This window comes from Scleropages formosus, chromosome 1, assembly GCF_900964775.1.
Source record: "Scleropages formosus chromosome 1, fSclFor1.1, whole genome shotgun sequence".
In the NCBI taxonomy this organism is placed as follows: Eukaryota; Metazoa; Chordata; class Actinopteri; order Osteoglossiformes; family Osteoglossidae; genus Scleropages; species Scleropages formosus.
In genome coordinates, this window is record NC_041806.1 from 18,593,238 (window position 1) to 18,605,308 (window position 12,071).

The following is a 12,071-nucleotide window of genomic DNA, read 5'->3' on the forward strand; positions in this document are numbered from 1 at the left end:
TAAACATCATTGGAAATCTGTGGGTAGATCTTAAACATGCTGCACATGCTAGACAGCCCAAGAATATCTCACAATTTGAAGTGATGTGCAAGGAGGAGTGGGCAAAAATCCTTACAACAAGAATTGAAGGACTCTTAGCTGGGTACAAGAGGCGTTAACAAGCTGTGATATGTGCCAAAGGGGGTGTTACTAAATATTGACTTACTAGGGAGTCCAAACTTATATACATGCCACAATTATTATTTGACTTTGTTCCTGTGTTCTAATGTTAATTAAATAAGTAATTACGCATTAACGATTGCAAATATGTTGTTTTTTTAGCACTGTTTCTTGGAACAGTTGTTTACTACTTTACACTTACAAAATGAAGTAAATATTTAATTTGGCCAGGGTGTCCAAACTTTTGCATAAAACTCTACATGCATACATAATTAATAAGCACGCTCCCCCAGTAGGTCTTTCTGTAACCTTTAGCCCGGGAGAATGAATGTGATGTTTTTGCTAGTTTGGACAGCTCTCCCTGACCTTTCTTGTGACACATGCTCCAAAGCCATCGTCTCTGAATCCCAGAAGGTGATAAGTGTTATATTGTACTACAGCTGTGTGAGTGTAGCGGCAACAGAAGGTGCAGATCCAAAAGTCTCTCTTCTTATTAATGATGGCTTTGTTTTCCTTTGCTCTGTCTTGGAAGGAGCCACTGGCTGGAAACATCGGAAGAGGCTAACCTATGCGAGATAACATGCTTTGTGTTATGTGTTATACACAGTATATTCAGTGCTCAGTGGGTGTTACATGTTCACAGTGGTCATTCAGGCTGTGGGTGGTCCCTACTAGTCAGTCACTGGCCAGAGCTGAATGATGTGACAATAGAAAGCAGCTGTTAACAGCAGAAAAATAATACAGTACTGTGCTGTGATTTACTTCATGTGCTCCTGTGGAATGGCGGCGGGGGGGGGGGGGGGGGGGGGGGGGGGGGGGGGGGGGGGGGGGGGGGGGGGGGGGGGGGGGGGGCGTTCGGGTTCTGTCTGTGCCAGGTGATAAATGCAGAAAAAGATGCCTGATGACAGGAATATTTGGCAACGCTTCAAACAATCCTCAACAGCAACTCCACAAGGAGTAAAGGAGCTGCCGAGCATCACATCCTCTCTTTCTTTTGAGAATGTACCTCTCACACAGACAATAACCTGTCAGCCGCTGCACTGAGAGCAAGTTCTAGGTATATCATCAGCCAGCATATGGTTTTTTTATAATTCTAGGAATGCAGTATGTATGCCAGCACTCAGGTGTCCACACCAATGAGTGTTTTTTTTAATTTTCTTAATATAAACCGGGTAGGCTCCGGTTCCCCGCGACCCCGTATGGGACAAGCGGTTCTGAAAATGTGTGTGTGTGTTTGTGTGTGTGTGTGTTTGTGTTACACATAATCCTCTGTCTATCAAGTGAGCTTTCCTTAACAGAAAACAGATGTGTTTGCCTGTGCTGCAAATCTGCAGTGACTTCCAGAAGCTACAAGATGAACACTGATGAAGGCCTTCATGTTTATGAGTACATGATTTTCAAGTGTCTGCACATTGCCAGATGTGAACATGACCCACCTCTATGGTGTAAAAGTCAGTTACAGGAACCTTTCTTCACATTTTCCCTCTTTTCACTGCACCCTGTAATCTTCTTACTGTGGGGTGAGTATTTTTGCATAATAAACCCACACACACACACACACACACACACACACACACACACACACACACACACACACACACACACGCTTGTCCCACGCGGGGTCGCGGCAAGCCAGAGCCTAACCCGTCAACACAGGGCATAAGGCTTGAGGGGGAGGGGACAGACCCAAGACAGGACACCAGTCCGTTGCAAGGCACCCCAAGCAGTACTCGAACCCCAGACCCAGCAGAGAACAGGCACAGGCCAAACCTGCTACGCCCCCCCATAATAAGCCTAATATACAGTATATCACACAATGAAACAAGGGTAATTTCTCTAGGCTTTAAATGCCTGATGCACCTGCGTGTTTCCAGTTCTCTGTAGAGTTCTCATGTTCTCCCCAGGTTCTCATGTAGTGGGTTTATTCTGGGTGCTCTAATTCCCTCCTGCAGTCCAAAGACAATGTGTTTGAGGTGAACTGGTTACATGTGGTAGTCTTTGTTCTCTGTGTGTGTGTGTGTGTGTGTGTGTGAATGATGCTGTATTGGCTTAATGAAGAAAAAATGACAATAGCGATGAGCAGTAGCAGCTACTTTCCCTGACGTTTTACCAGTTATTCATAGTAAACTGATTATTAAATTAATTTTAGCAAAAGCAAGTGGGCCTTGGAATCTTGGATTTTTTTAAAATCTAATTTAGTTTTTGTTTCATTGTATAAAAACAGACCAAGTCGTTAAGGAAACACATCACCAATTTGGCTTCCCTATAAAATAAAGTGTGTGCCTTCTGGAAATCAGTTGTCGTGAGACACCCACTGTCCCCCCAGAGCGTAGTCTCCATTTATGCAATAATAAATTAGTCACCCCCACAAACTGTGTGCTCTTCACTTTTGCAGTTCTTTTTGAGAAATGTTTGAGCCATTAAACAGTTTTTATTGCCTTTGATCACACGCCTCTGAGCGCAATGAGTAGTAATTCCCGTCATCCACGTTACTGTCCCTTAATTTGTGGCAATCCTTGAGTCACTCTGCAGTCATACCGCTCTTCAACTGCTTCAGCTAAAATGGCTCAAAGCATGAAAACAACCCAGAAACCTTGGACACACGTGTGAAATGTAACAAGCAAAGCAGTGCTGGGCTCCCATTTCGACTTCTCCTGCTTCGTGCTTTTTCAAGAGCTCTCTAATCCGGCATGTTAACCAGGAGGAGGGAACAGCGTTCGAGAGAAGCAGTGGCGTGGAAGTGACAGCGACATTGTACTTGGCGCTGAGCACCGCAGTACGCTAACAAGCCCTTGGCCATGTTCGCCTCCCCATCAGAATGCCCCTTCCAGCTGGATCAGTAAACAAATCGTCCATCAGCAGTGGAAAGCATTCTGGAGGCAAGCGCTGCCCCGTTGTGTGACAGCCCTGAAGCACGGGATGAGCATTTAATGCATCTTTGTCTACACCTCATTGGCCAAAGCTATTTTAGTGCCATTTGTTCTCGCTGGAAAATTAACTTTGCTCCTCATCTCCTGTTTAATTGAGAGCAGTGGGAATGGAGACAGAAAGATAGGAAGTCTCTCTCAATTTGTCATTATTCCTCACTCAGTTCAAGGACCAGGGAAGAACAACAGATGAAGACAAGAAAGCTTTAATACTTTATGGCAAGTGGCATTGTGTCTGCTTCCAGATTATTTTTATTAGTAATATTGTTATTATAGATATTGTGATTAAAAAATGGGGTATTGCTATTAATCTCAACAAGGGAAACCATTTTTAACAATTGTCTGGTCATTGTATGGTCACTAACCAATGAACATAATGTGGATGACCTATTTATAGTGTAATAAATTTTGTTTCTACTCAGTATGTGGAAGCACAGCTCAGAACTTGAGAAACAAGTGTGAATGTGTGAAGGAATTTCAATTCTGAGCCTCTGGAGGTAAATGAAGTGGCCAGTTGTAGCTGTACTTTTCATGTCAGTAATACACGTGAGGGGGTATCACACTCTTGCCCACTTGAACTCTTTCTCAGTTTGGCATTTGATGAAGCCCATTCCCACACTTTTTAAGTTTTAAGCTAATAGGACTGTAAAGAGATATGCTGTTTGTAAGCAGCCATGTGTCAAGGTGTCAAGAGCGAGTGCAGTTTACACTAAAAGGTTTATGTGTCTTTGCGTGATGCTCATGGACAGAACTTTCAAAACTGATTTTTTAATAGTTGTTTTTACTGTGTTCACTTGTCGTAAGAACATTTTTTCCTTTAGAAAAACCCAAGACACTTTCTGTGTTTCACTTTGTGTTGTTTGGCATTATCATACAAAAAATAAGTGCAAAAACCGACATCAGGCAGCATTTCAATCACTCTTTGACCTGACTACCACTATTTCATACTTTTTGGTGAAACCCCACCTGAGCACCCCATACATAAGGTTAAAGTAAGTATACAAGATACAGTACTTTTTTTAAAAGCATAAATTTACATAGTTTAAAAACTTTTAAGAAATAAAAACTGGTGACATTTATTCTTGGGAACCAGTAAACAATTCCGCCATTTAAATGAAAGACAACCGGAAGTGCAATTAGGAATGATTTCATACATGGAGGAACAACAGTACAGCACTTAGTATTCTGTTATTGTCTTTCAAGGTATTACTTTATCATGTGCAGCACAGCATTGTAACTGTTCTTCAGCTTCGTGTTGTATCTACCGGTGTAATTAATACTTATGTACTGTGGCTATTTGCAGCCCAATTTGCTGCCCATGCTGTAGTTGGCTCTACCAATACGTGTCATCATAACTGTTTTCCCAACCGCTATAGTTTGAGATGGGTTAGTGAGCCCATTGCCATGAGTGAGACTTTCCAAACACTAAGTTATATTTTACATTCAGAGATCTTCCTTCTAATGCATATGGTAAATTTTGTTGCATGATCTGTGAATGGTCATGTTAACATTACATTTTTTTACGAAAATGTACATTTCTTTTAAGAGATTTCAAGAAAGTATTTTGAGCCATCCAAAAAAAAGATACTTCTGTGTCAAATAAGTGTGAATTCAAAAGAAGAAGGTCTATTTCCATCCGCTGTAGTCATTTCGTGGTCATGTATGTGATTCTTGTTACCACCTTTATAAATAATACTTCCGTTAGGAGGTAAACATTGAACAGATTACATTTTCAGTGCACACATTAATGCACTGTATTTTTACAAATTGATAAAAATCTGTATATGAAATCTGATAACATTATTCAACACTGCAGAGGTCCTTGCCACAGGGGTTCTATTATGATAGATAATAAGCAACGATTTAAAAGCCAAAAGAACCTTAAAATGCAGTATTTCACATTCAAAGCTACACACATACACTGTCTGAAACCACTTGTCCCAAGTGGGGTTGCGGTGAACCGGAGTCTAACCAAGGCTGGAAGGGGAGTGGACACACCCCAGATAGGACGCCAGTCCATCACAAGGCACCCCAAGCAAGGCTCGAACCCCACACCTGCCAGAGAGCAGGCCCCGGCCAAACCCGCTCCACAACCACGCCACCCATTATTCAAAGTTATTTTTTTCTAAATATTATACTATCATTATGCTTTACTGAAAAAGTTACAATTATTTGATGGTGTAGGGTATGTATTAATGAGCCACTGACAGTCAAGCTATCATGACCCATAGGGACAATACCCCTAGTGGCCAAAGGAGGCGCCACTCAGTTCCGTTAATCCAGACCTGTACACCCGTTCGCAGTTTGATAAACAGTCACATATAAAAGGAGAAAACAACTGAGGCAAGACTGCGGATTCTTACTCAGCAGTTCATTGCGATTTCCCTTGCGAACCTTAGTTACTTTCTAATTTCCAAAGTCTTGTCCCGTAGGTGTCTACGTTCCAGTCCCAAGTGCCTGTCCTGTCTATGCCTCTCTTTGTGCTCCTGTTCAGGTCTAGAGTTCCAATCGAGTATTTCATCACACCTCTGTATTCAAGTTCTGCTCACAGATCCATGTTTCACGTTTCACCCTTGTGAGAATACGCCATGCGTCACTTTGTCCCGTGTTCATTATTTCACCTTTACTCTATTTTCCAGTTTACACTGTACACTTACAGTACAAATACACTGTGCACATGAGGTCATTTTACTTTACGCCTGTGTCCAGACATTATAGCAACACGCGTCCATGTCGGACTCACATCTGGACGCGACACAAGCTGTACCCCCTGAGGTTTTCCCTTCACCCAGAATCAGTGACATGATGGATTTGCAACCTTTGTGGGAGAGTGATTGCCTCAGGACACTGCAGGCTCTCCTCTGGGCAGAGAAACCCCAAAAGGCCATAGCAACAAATTTGTAGATTTCACCCAGAATGGTGTTCAATTTTTGTTATTCAGCACTTGTTTGTTCCGAGGTGAGTAACTGTATATTTCAATGAATGGCATATCATTTCAGCAGGGAAAGGCAAGTTTAAAGCTCAAAACCTTTATCCAGCAGCTAGACTAATTTCCAGCAAAATTTATTAGATTAATGGACTCATATTTTTTCTATACACCACAAAATGCAAGTACTGTAATGGCTGTTTAAATTGGTACAAATCAGTTGTTGCACTCAGCCTGGGTGGCAGGGATCCCAGATAAAAAGCATAATGGCTTGAAAAATGAAACAGGTTCACTTTATTTCCAAACGTGTACATGGAGTCAGAGGTTGTGTTTTCCCTTCATGGTGTTAATTTCTCTTAAGTGACATGCGGTGGAACACTGTGGATGTACGTTGAGGAAGAAACCATGAAAGTGACTGTTTGCTGGCCTGTGAACACAACACTTGACACAGGGTATCAGCAAGAACCCTTGTCCATCAAAGCAATGGGGCCTAAAAAGAACGTGCATTAAGTCCTCGCTTATAAATTCAGCCGAAACACCATAAGTGTCTAATAATCAATAATGACTGTTTCTGACTGTGCGTGTATTTCACTTTCTTGTCTCTACGGTCCCCCCTCCTACAAATATAGCAAGAATCTTACGTTTCCTCCTGATGCACGAGAAGTTTTTATCCCACTGCATGGTCCCATCCCTGAGAGAGCAGTGTGGCCATGACAGACAAAAAAACACACACAGAAAACACACTCTACATCACATGGTAATTTAAAGCAGTAATAAAATTAAGACCACTCCAGGAATTTTATAATCACTTCACATAAGGTTACTCATAATTGCCTCCACATGGAGGAGAGGTGCTAAGTGTGAGTACACAGTCACCCATTATCTACATACCTGATTTATATCTGACATCAGATATTGCAGAATTCATGTCAATGTAATAATAAAAGTGATTAATGCAGTGCCTTTCTAGTACTGTTTGCAGTCTTTGTAAATAATACACACATCATCTTCTTCTTCTTCTTAACAGGCCATAGCTGTAGAGATAAATAAAGAGTTTACTAGGTTCTCATCTACATGACATCAATATTTCTTTCTTGACAGAGGTTTGCAGGACCAGATGTGTCCAGTCAAAATAGACAAAATAGACTATGTGTGCTCACAGCTGAAGTCCACAACAGATCCAAAGCCATGGCACCAAACTAAAGGCCATCCATTTGCAACAATACAGAAATATATGAAATTATGCTTGAAATAAAAATTACACATTGTGTGCTGTTGAAGAAAAAATGTGATGAATGAGATTAAAAGATTTCATGAGGTGTGGGCCTTGTGCAAAAGGGTTAAAAGTACTAAGAATAGGCTAACTAAACATAATGCTTGTTTGTTTTTTAATTTGTTAATTTCATACTTGGAAATTTCATCAAGGAAAGTATTCATTCATCAGCAGGAAGTGTCACTACATGCAATGTAGAGTGTCCAATTCATCTGAACTGCATGCCTTTGGACTGTGGCAGAAAACCAGAGCACCGGGAGGAAACCCACACAGACATGGGGAAAAACTGCCACTGTGGGGTAGCCTTGTTACCCCCTAAAGTTCTCAGAATATTAAAATTTGATTCAACTTTACATTTTTTCATTTAGCAGATGCTTCTCTCCAAAGCAATGTACATCTCATAGAAAATCCAATGTATGCATTACATTAGTACAAAGAGAGACATAGAGGCAGGTGTGATTCGTAAGTGCAGTTAGTTTCCTTAACCATATGAAAAAATATAAACCACACGAGTAACTGCATAAAACTTCATACAAATATCGACAATTTCTTCCTAGTGTTTTTTAGTAAAGATAAATATTAAATAAAATAAAACTTAAATAAAATAAAGTTAAGACACAAACACACACACACACACACACACACACACACACACACACACACACACACACACACACACACACACACACCAGCCACTTTATTAGGTACATCTCGCTAGTACAACGTTGGACCCCCTTTTGCCTTCAGAACTGCCTTAATTCTTCATTGCATAGATTCAACAAGGTGCTGGAAACATTCCTCAGAGATTTTGGTCCATATTGACATGATAGCATCACGCAATTGCTGCAGATTTGTCGGCTGCACATCCATGATGCGAATCTCCCATTCCACCACATCCTAAAGGTGCTCTACTGGATTGAGATCTGGTGACTGTGGAGGCCATTTGAGTATAGTGAATTCATTTTCATGTTCAAGAAACCAGTTTGAGATGATTTGAGCTTTGTGACATGGTACGTTATCCTGTTGGAAGTAGCCATCAGAAGATGGGTACACTGTGGTCATAAAGGAATGGACATGGTCAGCAACAATACTCAGGTAGGCTGTGGCATTTGAACAATGCTCAATTGGTACTAAGGAGCCCAAAGTGTGCCAAGAAAATATTCCTCACACCATTACACAACCACCACCAGCGTGATCTGTTGATACAAGGCAGGATGGATCCAAGCTTTCATGTTGTTTACGCTAAATTCTAACCCTACCATCTGAATGTTGCAGCAGAAATCGAGGCTCATCAGACCAGGCAACTTTTTTCCAGTCTTCTGTTGTCCAGTTTTGGTGAGCCCGTGCGAATTGTAGCATCAGTTTCCTGTTCTAGACTGACAGGAGTGGTACCCGGTGTGGTCTTCTGCTGCTGTAGCTCATCTGCTTTGACGTGTTGTGCTTTCAGAGATGCTCTTCTGCATACCTTGGTTGTAACGAGTGGTTATTTGAGTTAGTGTTGCCTTTCTATCAGCTCGAACAAGTCTGGCCATTCTCTTCTGACCTCTGGCATCAACGAGGCATTTCTGCCCACAGAACTGCTGCTCAATGGATATTTTCTCTTTCTCTGACCATTCTCTGTAAACCCTAGAGATGGTTTTGCGTGAAAATCCCCATAGATCAGCAGTTTCTGAAATATTCAGACCATCCCATCTGGCACCAACAACCATGCCACGTTCAAAGTCACTTAAATCACCTTTCTTCCCCATTCCTAAATGCATTGAGATGCTATCTAATATATATATGGAGGCCTGGTGACGCAGCAGGTTTGGTCTGTGCCTGCTCTTGGTGGATCTGGGGTTCAAGTCCTGCTTGGGGTGCTTGCGACGGGCTGGCATCCTGTCCTGGGTGTGTCCTCTCCCCCACTGGCCTTGTGCCCTGCGTTTCTAGGTTAGGCTCCAGCTCACAGCGACCCCATTTGGGACAAGCAGTTTCAGTCAGTGTGTATGTAGATATATAATATATATTTACATTACATTATAGGAGTACTTGCATAAAGGTTTATCTATTGTTTAACAGGCATGATCTCAAAGGTATTGACCATGAACATTTACACATTATATGAACTAAGTGGATCATGATTGAAGTGAGTTCGGAAGTGATGAGTTTTAAGACCATTTTTAAATGTGGATAGAGATTCAGAAGTTCTGAGTGAGAGGGGGACGTCATTCCACCACAACAGAGCCAGAACCAAGGACCTCCATCCTTTATTTTTTGTGCGTGGGACCAGCTGGCAGGCAGACACGGAAGAGCATAACAGTCTGGTTGGGGTGTAGCTGATTATATAGTTTTGTAGATAGCTGGTAGCAGTTCCATTAACGGTTTTGTAGGCCATAATCAGGATCTTGAATTTGATCTCAGCAGCTATAGGAAGCCAGTCTAGAGAAAAGAGTAGAGGAAATACATGGGAACACTTTGGCAAGTCAAGCACAACTCGGGCAGCAGCATTCTGTATCAGCTGTAAAGGTTTGATGGCAGTAAGGGGAAGGCCACTCAAGACAGAGTTACAGTAGTCCAACAGGATGTCACCATAGCCTGGACAAGTAGTTGGGCAGAGTCAGTTGTGAGGTAAGGACTGATCCTGTAGATATTATGCAGAATGCAGGTCAGGGTTGTGGCTTCGATGTGCTGAGATAAAGGTAGACTTGAACCAATTATCACTCCCAGACTCTTAGCCAAGGTAGGCAAAATCAGTATGTTGTTCAGCTTGGTAGAGAGTTTGTGGCAGGAAGACAAGTCAGCTGCGGGATGAAGGATCTCTGTTTTGAAGAGCTTGAGTTGTAGGTGGTGATCAGACAGTGTTGAATGCTGCAGACAGGTTGAGGAGGATGAGGACCGAGGAGAGAGAGGGTCCTCTAGCCGACCAGAGGGCATCAGACGCTGTCAGGAGCATCATCTCCGTGGAGTGACAATCCAGACTGATATCCATCGAAGAGATGGTTCTGGGTAAGGAATTCAGATAGTAGATCACAGGCTGCCAATTCTAGAGTTTTAGACAGGAAGGAGAGGAGAGAGTCTAGCTTGTAGTTTTGGACTGAGTTAGGATCCAAAGAGAGTTTCTTATTCAGAGGTGAAATGAGTGTAGTGTTGAAGTGTTGAATGTGAAGCAGCCAGAGGAGAGCGAGGAGTTGATGATCTTGGAGAAGGAGGTGGAGAGTTGCAGGGAGATGATCTGTAGGAGTATCAATGGGATCAGACCTAATGAGCAGGTCATGGCTCTGTGTGATATCAGGTTGAAGATTTCAGTTTCTGACAGTGGCTTGAATTTGGAGAGAGTGACTTTGCAGGGAGGTCCAGCGTGATCAGGGCAAGGAGATGCTGAGAACTTGTCTGTGACTGTGTTGACTTTGTCTCTGTAAAACAGCAGTGAGAGAAAAAGGAGGAGTGGGCAGTGGAGGACACACTAGGGATGAAAAGGTGACAAAGTGTCTCTGTGGTTTTTTAGTTGCAGACTGTATTTTGTTGTGGAAGAAGGTTGTTTTAACTGAGGAGACAGCAGAGTGAAAGGTAGATAAGAGTTGTGAGCAGTTAAAAGGCAGGCTTTAACAGGATAAACTAGCTATAAGAAGCTTAGTGCATAACTACTAAAGAAAATATGTAGAAACATAATGTTTCACACTACAATTTGCAAATTTGGCAAAAAAACAGCATACCGTAGTGTGATTCATTATGAGTCCAAGATGGGCAAGAAAGAGCAAAATGACAGCAGGTTTTCCCATTCACACATTTACTGTGCAAACGAAACAAGGGTTGGGGGTGGCAAAGACCCTCTAAGGTAAGCAAATAGAGGAAGCCTTCTGGTTCTTCTTTCTCAGCAGCTGCTTTAAATATCTCTCTTGATAGTTCCTTAGCAGTCAGCTCACCTTCATTACCTTGTGGCGACTGAGGACAGGCAGCAGGGAGCTGCCCATCAAATTCAGCCTATCCTGTGCCCAGGTTCACTCTTTTAACTGCTCACATCAGGCATATGTTGACCTCACAACAAATGCACTAAAGGGTATTTGCTTGTTCTTTTTGCTGATGTTTTCTTCCACTGAGAATATTTTAGGTCAAAGCCCTTTCTCAAGGTTATTGCATCCTGAGATGGCAAACCATTATACAACCTTAAATCCTTTTCTACATTTCTACTTGTTTCACATGATTCATGAGACCCATCCCAGGCTGTAGAACTCTCCAAACAAACAGACTGCTGGAAGAGTAGTATGACAGTTTTTGTAGCAATGTGAGAACACACATTCATGTGGCAGCTAAAAGGCATAACAGGAATATAAAAATATGCACACATTTCACCCACAACAACCAAGACCCAGAAGACAGTCTTCAGGTCAGAACTCAAGTCAAGGATGAAGATATATGTAACACACACACACACACACTTTCTGAACCGCCTGTCCCATACGGGGTCACGGAGCCTACCCGGCAACACAGGGCGTAAGGCCAGAGGGGGAGGGGACTTACCCAGGACGGGACACCAGTCCATCGCAAGGCACCCCAAGCAGGACTCGAACCTCAGACCCACCGGAAAGCAGGACCGTGGTCCAACCCACTGCGCCACTGCAGCCCCTTATGTAAGACACACAATTTGTAAATTGCAAAAGGCTACATAAAAGTTTGAAGAGAAATTTTTTGTGTGCTCACTTAATTCAGCACAGCTCTGTTCAGCTCCATAATAACAGCTGACAATGTAGGTTGCACCTTTGCTTTTTTCAGAGGTAAAACAATCATCAGCTGGTAGGGGAGTCATTGT

General features: G+C 42.4%; 1 protein-coding gene across 6 annotated transcripts in view; it reads left to right on the top strand.

The window, feature by feature from the left end:
- The window catches only part of LOC108922314 (neurexin-3b-like), a 370,501-nt gene that overhangs the window by 325,047 nt on the left and 33,383 nt on the right, over positions 1-12,071 (top strand). Inside the window, exon 19 of one of the 6 annotated variants that reach the window (XM_018732374.2) lies at positions 8,626-8,628. The exons of the other annotated variants lie outside the window; for them this stretch is intronic. Coding sequence (XP_018587890.1) covers positions 8,626-8,628 — 3 coding nt within the window. The remainder of the gene's footprint in view (positions 1-8,625; positions 8,629-12,071) is intronic. 6 annotated transcript variants of the gene reach the window in all.